The sequence below is a fragment of the Orycteropus afer genome, unplaced genomic scaffold (assembly GCF_000298275.1).
Source record: "Orycteropus afer afer isolate SDZICR_OR568_19922 unplaced genomic scaffold, OryAfe1.0 scaffold00014, whole genome shotgun sequence".
Taxonomy (NCBI): domain Eukaryota; kingdom Metazoa; phylum Chordata; class Mammalia; order Tubulidentata; family Orycteropodidae; genus Orycteropus; species Orycteropus afer.
In genome coordinates this window covers 8,369,622-8,379,360 of record NW_006921601.1, presented here as the reverse complement: position 1 = coordinate 8,379,360, position 9,739 = coordinate 8,369,622, and the positions used below count along the sequence as shown (strand labels likewise).

Below are 9,739 nucleotides of genomic sequence, written 5' to 3'. Positions count from 1 at the left end.
AGCGACCCCCTTTGGGTTTCCAAGGAGGTAGGTCTTTACAGAAGTAGATGTGCCCAGTCTTCCTTCCGCAGAGTGGCTGGTGGGTTTGAACCACCAACCTTCTGGTTAGCAGTCAAATAAATCCCTTACGCACTACGCCACCAGACCTCCTTAAAAACAGTTGGTTGGAGGCCAGAATTGACCCCTCAAACAACACATCCATCTTTAAACAGCCCATGTTTCTAAACAGAATTGACCCCTCAAACAACACATCATCTCTAAACAGCCCACATCAACATATAATGGAACTTTATCACGAATATGAGAAGTAGTAGCTATTTGGTGATTAATCCTCTAGGATTAAAGAATTCCCTAAACTGACCACTTACTGAGATTATAAATTCATCTGTGTTATAAATTATAGATTCATTTGCATTAAATATATGTCATTCAAGCTTCAAGAGTACTCTTCAAACTGAGATTTGGGGCATTCTGGGATTTGGTGATGCAGTATAGGTGGAAGAGGCATTTGGTCAATGATCCCTGGACCAACTGAGAGAGAGAAAGGAAGCAGAAATCAGATCACCACAGAGAAGAATTTTGTGGTAGGAAACCTGCCAAGCAAAGGAAAGAAATGTCTCTTGGTGGTAATGACCCCCTACACCCAATCCCCTTATTAAGAAAATACAGGAGCCCTGTCTTCCAAGATGTTATTGAAGGTATTCTTGCCTTCAAAAGGTATTATGATGTATGTTCTCTAAGGCTCAACATTCCTTAAAGCCTATCTATATGTTTGACTTCATGGTTGAAGGAATGAGGTCTGTTTAAGACCAGAATGACCTCAGGAGGGTCTGAGCTCTGCCTCCAAATGTCTGAAGGGTTGCCCTGTACAAGGGAGAGCAGGCTTGTCCTATGTAGCTCTGAGGGAAGACCCCAGGTGGACAATTGGGGCAATTTATAGAGCAGCTCTCACACAGAGCTGTCCAGGGAGTGAGGGAACTCAGGGGAGTACTTGGCAGGCCATGAAAGGCACTCCAGTTAATGGAGTTGAACTGGGCAGGTTTAAAGGCTTGCCAACCCTGAAATTCTGTAATTTTAACTTCCTGAAGATAGACATCAAATCCCTAAGGGTTTTTTTTTTTTTTTTCTACACAGAAATCCCACTGGGCCTGCCTTCTTACAGTGCACCACAAATTTGAAAATGAGCTAAATTCCTGGGATGATGGTCATCCTTACACTTTATGGAATTGTTTACCCATTATTTCACCCCGTGTTCCTCTCTCCCAGTCATTAAGTAGATTGGAGGGCAGGACACAGCTCTTACCCTTTTGGTATCTTCAGCACCTACCATAAAGACTGAGACAGAGGAGACATGCAGCACACTATTGATTGAGTGAAGGACTCTAAAATAAAAATCACAAATATGATATGAAAACCTCCTGGGTGCCAGGTCTTGAGCTAGTTTTATAGGGAGATGGAGAAATGAATAAAATCCTACCTTCAGTGACTGTACTCACACATATGCATACCTGCCCAAAATAGCACACTGAAAAAAAAAGATCATCCTATAATCTCTCAAGGACATTTCCAGGTAGTTGTCAAGGAGCACTGCTTGGCTGGAAAATCCCTGTTTCCTCCAACAAACACTTGTAGGTGGTAGTATGTCCTACTATGGTACACAAAGTTACAGCATCAACATAGCACTTCCTACAGCTTCAGAGTTTTTCAGGAATGGAAGCATTTTTACAAAATAAACAAATATGCATATACTATGGAATGAACTGGGAACTCTGGTAGCATAGTGCCTAAGGCACTTGACTGCTAACCAGAATGCTGACGGTTCAAACCCACCAGTCACTGACGGTTCAAACCCACCAGTCACTCCTCGCAAAGAAGGTTGGGCAATCTACTTCCGTAGTGATACTGCCTTTGAAATCCAAGGAGGGGGGTCGCTATGAGTCAGATCCGACTCAACGGCACATAACAACAGCAACGGAGTAGAGTGCAAATTTGTATGAATATTTTTGTTAAAAAAAAAAAAAGGAGGCTTCAGTGAAACGCTAGGGTATTCAGAATGTATTTCATGCTGCCCCTGAGGGGGCTATGTATGCTCTCTCCTCTCGGCTGTTAGAACCCTTTGATGGACACATTTGAAAGTCCTAGCTGGGAGTCCAAGGGCACCAGGGCAGTGTCCCCACTGGAGGGCAGTCCCCACACCTCAACCCCTGTGCTTGCCCTCATTTCCAGCACAGCATTTATGCATTTTCCAAAAGGGGAATGTTGAGGATAAAATAAAAAGATGTCTGTTAATGCCAGGAGAGAAGAGATTTTTGAGAGGGCAGGAAGATGCCTGGAAGAGAGCTGTGCACAGAGCCAAGGCTGCCCATTGAGAGACACTTGGCTCTGATTTTGGGGGTCTGAGGTGATAACCTGATTCAAGATGAGTAACCCACTCAAAAAAGAAATGATTTGCAGAGCACATTTCCCAGGGAGCACTGCTAATTCTGCCAAAGAATTTCCAAGCACATGAGGAGGAAGAGTCGTTGACTTTCTCCCACTCCAGTCCCCAAGTGCTGTCAGGAAGTCCAGCTTTGAGAATCTTTTGTACTGAAAAGAAAAGACTATAATCGGGTATTTTATTTTGGCTCTGGCATAAAATAGCTTTTCATTTCCATGTCATATGAAGGGGAAAATATGGAATTGTCCAGTTTTAAGGGGACTGACAATGCTTTGTTTAGGCCCTGAATGTTTTCTTAGTTATTTTTAGTTTATGCACCCAGGGGTTGTCAGCACTCCTGCAACCCCCTCACCCCATAGGGGTCCAGGGCCAGTTGGAATGGCTCAGCCCTCGCTTATCCAGACTGGGTGAGATTTAAAAATTTTTTTTCAGAAATGTATAGGATGTTTAGTAGGTGCAAGGTACTATTCTAAGTGCTTTATAAATGTTAGCTCACTTAATCCCCATGAGAGCCCTATTAGGTAGTTACTATAATTATTCCCATTTTGTAGATGGACAGACACAGAAAGATTAAGCACTTTGTCCAAGTTTGACCTGGGAATTCTGACTCTGGGATCCCAACTTTTACCCACCATATTATGGTGCCTTTGCTTTGCTGCTGGAAAACCAGTGAATTATTTTGCAATGGGAGTTTGGGGCTGAAGTCTCCCTAGGAAGCCAGTCCCAGGTATGTGTCAGCTGACTAGATTTCTGCTTCCACAGCAAACTCCCTCTAGCCATCCTGCTGTCTCCACACCCACCCATGCACCTGTCTTTCTGCCCTTCACATTGCACTTACCTGCCTTCCATCCCATAGCCCTTCACAGCAAGTCCCAGACTGAATCTCAGCTAGGTACAAGTGAGCCCCCTTTAAGAAACAAAACTCCGAAGTATTTATTGAATACACTGAGTGTTGAATATTCATAAAACAGAAAGCTCTCTTTCCTCTACAAAAGACTTAATTTCAAGGTTTCTTTAAATATCACTAACATCCCACCCATGCTTTGAAGTATTTGATTATTAATCATTAACTACTTAACCTTCAAACTCCCAGGCCCACTGTGCTTAAAGCCAAAGACCCACTGGGCCACTTGCTCATGGAAAATTAATTAGAAATGAAAGTGGAATGAGAACTCTGAAACAAGCAGAGAAGTCTTAGAAATACAGGGTTCAGGACACACACAGTATCTTGTGAATACCTTGATTGCAAAAGTGAGACCAGCCTGTCCTCAGCTCAGATACTTCCAATCATCCATGTTGGCATGGAGAGTGCAAGTGGTAAGCCAGGCCCAAACTTTTCCTGAAGGGCAAGATGGTTTATTTAAATGTGCATAGTCCTGTGGACGTCAAAGTGTGGTACCTGGACCACCACCATCGGCAGCAGCATCTGGAAACTTAAAAAGACAAAATTTTAGGGCCCTACCCCAACCTACTGAATCAGAAGGTAGGACCTAGCCATCTAAGTTTGAACAAGCCCTCCAAGTGATTCTAATGCCTGCTAATCCATATACCTAACCTACATCTTCAGAAACAATAGGGCTAGTGTGGTGCTAGTGGTTCCATCCCTGGGCACCTTAAACACTCACTGGGGAAACCAAGGCAAAGAGGTGCTTGGCTGTATAATCTGCAGTCTGCTCCAACATGCCTCAGTGTGCACATAGTAAGCGTTGTATGTTGAAGCATGTATAGTAACATCCAGAGTGCTCCTACTCCTTTTGCAAATGAAGGACTGGAGCCCAGAATGGGTCAGCAACCTCGCCAGGGTCACACAGCTAGTGCAGGCCAGAGCCAAGGCCGGAAACAGAACCCTGTGTTCTTTGTTCCAGCTCAAAATGCCTCTCACGCCCTTTCTAGTAACTATTCCAGAAGGACGAGGAAGTAGGCTGGGGGCTGGGAACCAGCTCTAGGAATTATTATTAGCTTTCTTAATTCTATACATTCAGCTTTCAATTTTTTTTTTAATGTTGTTTCCATATTTATTTGGTTTCCATTCCAATTAAGCTCTCTGTGTGCTGTGGCTTCTCTCCTGCCAGGTTTAATTGCCCTTATTTAAATTCTTTAATTAAAAGTATTGTATGTTTCCAGATCCTGTAATTGTATTACACAAATAATTTAGATGGCTGGACTGGTAAACCAAGTGACTGTGCCCTCCACTGAGGCAAAGACTGACCAGGGAGCTCTGCATCAAACCACAGCACCCCAAAGCCATGGCACTGGCCCAGAGGTTGCTATCTGGGACCTGGGTATTGGGACAAGAGGCTCCTAACACCTCTCCTTGCTTTCTTCCAGTAACAGGTGCAGATTCCAAGGTTCACAGCCTTACTGTCTATGTGACCCTGGGCAAGTCTCCCAATCTCTCTAAGCCTCAGTTTACAATTCTATAAAATCGAGATAATAATAATCACCACCTTATAGTCATATTGTGAGGAATACATGAGATGAGCATGTCAAACATTTGACACAGGTAGATGGAAAATAAGTCTCAGCTGTTACTATTTTGGGGCATCCCCAGTGGCACAAATGATTAAATGCTCTCATCTACTAACCAAAACATGTGGTTCAAACCCACCCAGAGGTGTGTTAGAAGACAGGCCTGGTGATCTGCTTCTGAAACGTCACAGCCTTGACAACCTGTGGTGCACAGTTCGACTCTGCACACATGGGAGTCACCATGAGTCTAAACCAACTTGATGGCAACTGGTTTGGCTTTTTGGTTTGGTTACTTTTTTTTTTTTTCAATCTCAGATGAAGAAACTGCAGGTAGATGTACCAGGTGGTGATAAAACCAGGCTACTCCCAAGGGTGCTGCACTCAGCAGGAAGGGACTGAATGGAGGAAAGAAAGACTTCTTTGTGATTTAGGTGAATAGATTTTGCTTCATAGAGAGGGAGAGCATCCAGTTTGTTCAATGATAGGGGTTGAGGTCTGAGAAGGAAGAACAGGAGGGGGACAGTGCAAGCAGTCCATGCTGGCTCCACCATCAAAGGGTGGGCTGGCTCCTCTCTCTATACCCCAGATGTGTCCCAGGGTACATTCCAGTCTCTGCTCAGCAAAGCCCAGGTGGCCTTTCATTCCTGTTGTAGAAGGCTCTCCTCACTCAGCCACCAGGGAGGGTACATCCTCCACCCTCCCTGACAGGCTCAGACACTCCCTGCAAAAACCCAGCTCTTGGCTCACTCTATTTCCCCCACAGGCTTCCAGGAGGCCACACTGGCTGTTTCTGCCCAAGGTCACCACATTTCCTGTCTCTAGGGTGCTAAGGGCATGGTGGGGCCAGGGTAGGGCCTGGGAAACATCAGATTTTAGTCTCTGAAGGAAGACTTTACTTCTCAGGGACCTCCACTCCCACCTCCCTTGCCCAACCCTTGGCAAGGTGCCCCCCAAGAAGAACACATCAGGCTTAGAATGTCCCTTGTGACTTGTGGGAAAGTGAGGGACTGCAGCCTCCTCTGCCTTTTGATAAATTTCTCCAAGCTTTACGGGTCTGTGAAACAGCCTGCTGTTGGCAAGGGTGGCCTGGCCCATGAGGACATGCGGAACAGTCAGAATCTTCAGGGGGAGTAGATGGGGGTGTTTGGTCTGGCCCCTCTTTTTGTCATGCATTTTTTCCTGGAGCCCCTATCCTAATATTCCAAATTATGCAGCCTCATATCCATCTGTTGTTCTGTAGCTAAAAGGGACTTCCCATCATCCTTCTGCTCATCCTCCCAGTAGTCAGGACAGAAATTATCAGCTGGCCTACAGAAAATGAAACCAGAAGAGTGGAGAGGCTTTATCAAGGCCACATCACTGATACCCAGAAAAGAAGCCAGGTCTTCAGACAGTTCACCACTCTTCCCTTTGGCTATCACTGGCTGAAATGCTAGCAAACCAACTGACTCATGATGACCCCATGTGATGCAGAGTAGAACTGAGCTCCATAGGGTTTTCCTGGTGTGATTGCCAGGCCTTTCTTCTGAGGCACCTCCAAATGGGTTCAAACCTCCAAACTTTCAGTTAGCAGCCCAATGCTTAACCGTTTACATCTGGATACTTCTTGAAGCCCTTGTGAATTGGGAAGCTGGACTGGTTTTAGAGTCACCCTTCCTGAGCTCTGCTTCCAAGAATGTGGGGTAGGACATACTGCCAAGCTGGCAGGGCAGTTGGAGGGGCTGGAATAGGCTGGCTGCAGGCCCCTAAAGAAGCACCAGGGACATGATCCAACCTGGGTGTACAACAGGTATGCTCATGTTTGGAGGCTGCCAGGTTTTATATAGGGAGATCTGGTGGCATAGTGCCTAAGGCATTTGACTGCTGACTAGGAGGCTGCTGGTTCAAACCCACCAGCCACTCCTTAGAAGGCAGACTAGGCAATCTTTTCCCATAGAGATACTGCCTCAGAAACCCAAGGAGGGGTTGCTATGAGTTGGATTCAACTCAACAGCAGTGAGTTTGTTTTGTTTTGTTTTGTTTTTTAATAGAAATCCAGGTGGGCTGACTTAGAGCAAGTATCATAAAGGATGCCTATGAGTCCAAAAATCCAGGCCTTGAGGGACAGGATGGGGACCCAAATGAACTACAGCATCTGAGAGGACAATTGAGACTGTCCTCCACAGTCATCCTATAGCCCGGAGCATGGTGTGGTCACCAAAGTTCCAGGCTATATGGAAGGAGCCTATTGTCCAGTGTAAGAGAGTGATGGCCTTCTGTTCTGTGATCAGTTTTGAGTGACACAGAACAACTGAAACTATCCAAAGGAAGGTAACTGAGATGGCAAAAGGATACAGAATTGTCCCAGAAGAAGTAGTGCAAGGAACTGGGAAGTTTAACCTGAAAAAGCATGGACCTGGGGGGACATGGCCATCACTTTCCCCTGTTGGTGGAGAAGATGTGCAGAAGCAAGAACAGACCCAGTGTGGAAGCCAAATGGGGAAGGTCTAGGATTCCTTGTGGATGCCTCTGAGACAGGAAGTTAGTTCAATGGGAGGAAATGTTCCAAAGGTGGAGCAGCTTAGGGGAAGAGAGTACTTGTTCAGGAGGGGTGAGTTCTTCGTCTCTAGGGGTGGCCGAGCAGAATGGCCCCATGGCTGAGGTGTAGAAGAGGCCATTCAGCCTACAGATGAGAGGAAGAGGGTTGGCCTTCAAGGTCTCTTCCAATATGGGGATTCTGTGGTCCTTTCTGAGCCCTCATCCAATGGCCACTCTGAGTCTTTGGGTTTCTCTCTAGTTCCACCTGTGGTCCTCAATAAACTAGCTGTTTCAGCTTCCCCTTTGTTCTGTTGTCTTTCGGCTATTAGATGCTGTTCTGGAGAGGTTTGGGGAGGGGGCAGGGGGAGAAGCCTTGCCTTATTCACTTGAACACTTCTAAAGACATTCAGTCTGGTGGGCTATCTTCCACACATTGGAATTTGGGAATTCCATTTCTAAAAATGCAAATACATACCCCCCACCTCCCTTCACTATGCAGCTTCTCCATTCTCTGCCTCTTCACCTGATACTCAAAGTCCCTTTTGAGGGAGCTGGATTTTTTTGTTTTAAATTTTTTTTAATTGAAGAATAATAACACACACATACAGAAAAGTGCACTGAACATAAACACTCAATTCAATGATTTTAAACAAAGCAAATGCCCATGTAACTACTACCCAAGTCAAGAAATAGCACACTGCCAGCACCCCTTTTGCCTCCTGTCAATCATTTCCCACTCCCTTCTCCCTAAAGTAGAAGCTCTGATGACGTAGTGGTAAAGGCATTTGATTGCTAGCCAAAAGATCTGTGGTTCAAATCCATCAGCTGTTCCATGGGAGAAAGATGAAGCAGTCTGCTTCTGTAAAGATTTATAGCCTTAGAAACTTTATGGGGCAGTTCTATTCTGTCCTATAGGGTCACTATGAGTCAGAATCTACTTGATGGTAGTGGGTTTCTTTTTTTTTTCCTCCCTAAAGGTAACCATAGGTTTATTTAGCCTGTTTTGGAAGTTTACATAAATAGAATTGATGTATACATAGATAGGTAGGTAGGTAGATGGATGCATGATAGAATGAATGGGTGTGTGTGTATGATTTTGTCTGGCTTCTTTTGCTAACATGTTTTTACAATTCATCCTTACTGAGTGTAGCTCTAATTTGTTTTCATTCCTGTATAGAATTCCATTGTATGAATAATGAATATACCACAAGTTATTTATTCATTCTATTATTGATGGGGGTTTGAGTTGTCTCCAGGTTAGAGCTTTTACAAATGTTTCAAATAGAATTGAAGTTCAGATCTTCAGTGTACCAGTGCACACATTTTTGCTAGATTATGTATATAGCTAAGAATAGAATGATTGATTCAAAGAGATGTGTACTTCAACTTGAGCAGACACTGCCAGTTTTCTATGTAGTTATGAGAAGTGAGTCTCTGGAGTGTTCACTGCTGACATGAACCAAACGCAAGCTTCTGGACACTGTCAGTTGGGCCACTGAACATGGGCCCTAGAAGCAGGAGTCCTGGCCCTCTGATGATGATCACGTTCAGGTTGATCCTGGAATGAGTGAGGCTTTTCAGAGCAGGGCCCCAGTCAATGTATTTCGGCCAGCAGGGCCTACTTCTCAGGGTAAGAGCTGTAAAAGCAAACCAGCACACCACACCCCAGCCAGGTAGAGGTTTATCCTAGCAAAGAACTGACATACTGTGAAGAAAATCTAAAGTAGATGTTCAGGAGACCGACACATCACAGACAGGGAATCCTGAGGTTCCAGGGGTATGTTTTGGACTCACTGGGTCCCAGGGATCTGACCACACAAATAATTCCAGCCCTACCAGCCTCTAGGCCTGAGGGTCCCCAAACCTCCCTGCATTTCCGCTATGCCCTCTGACTCTGCTCTCTGCCTGGCTCCTAGGGAGGCCCCATCCAGAACCGCAAGTCCAAGCGCTGTCTGGAGCTACAGGAGAACAGTGACATGGAGTTCGGTTTCCAACTGGTGCTGCAGAAGTGTTCAGGCCAGCACTGGAGCATCACCAACGTCCTGCGGAGCCTGGCGTCCTGACTTTGCCCAGGAGCTGCCTCTTGCCCACCCCTTTGCTACTGTGTAGCACCTGCTGCAATGCTGCCTGCTGTCCATGTGGGGTTGTTTGGAGTCTGGGGGAGCCAGGTCAGTGGGCCCCTGAAAGAGCTTTTTATTTCCTATCGAATTTTCATGGAATTTACAGAAAGATGCTGAATGGTGGGTGAGGGTATCATATTATAAACTATTTTGCAACTGTAAATAGGGGACAAGTGGAAAATATTTATAACTGACA

The 9,739-nt window shown here is 45.3% G+C and overlaps 1 protein-coding gene across 1 annotated transcript in view; it reads left to right on the top strand.

Annotated features, from left to right (window-relative positions):
- Nucleotides 1-9,486, top strand: part of GALNT18 (polypeptide N-acetylgalactosaminyltransferase 18) — a 440,243-nt gene extending 430,757 nt beyond the window's left edge. The window contains exon 10 of the mRNA XM_007956750.1: nt 9,340-9,486. Coding sequence (XP_007954941.1) covers nt 9,340-9,486 — 147 coding nt within the window. The remainder of the gene's footprint in view (nt 1-9,339) is intronic.
- The last annotated feature ends 253 nt before the right edge of the window (nt 9,487-9,739 follow it).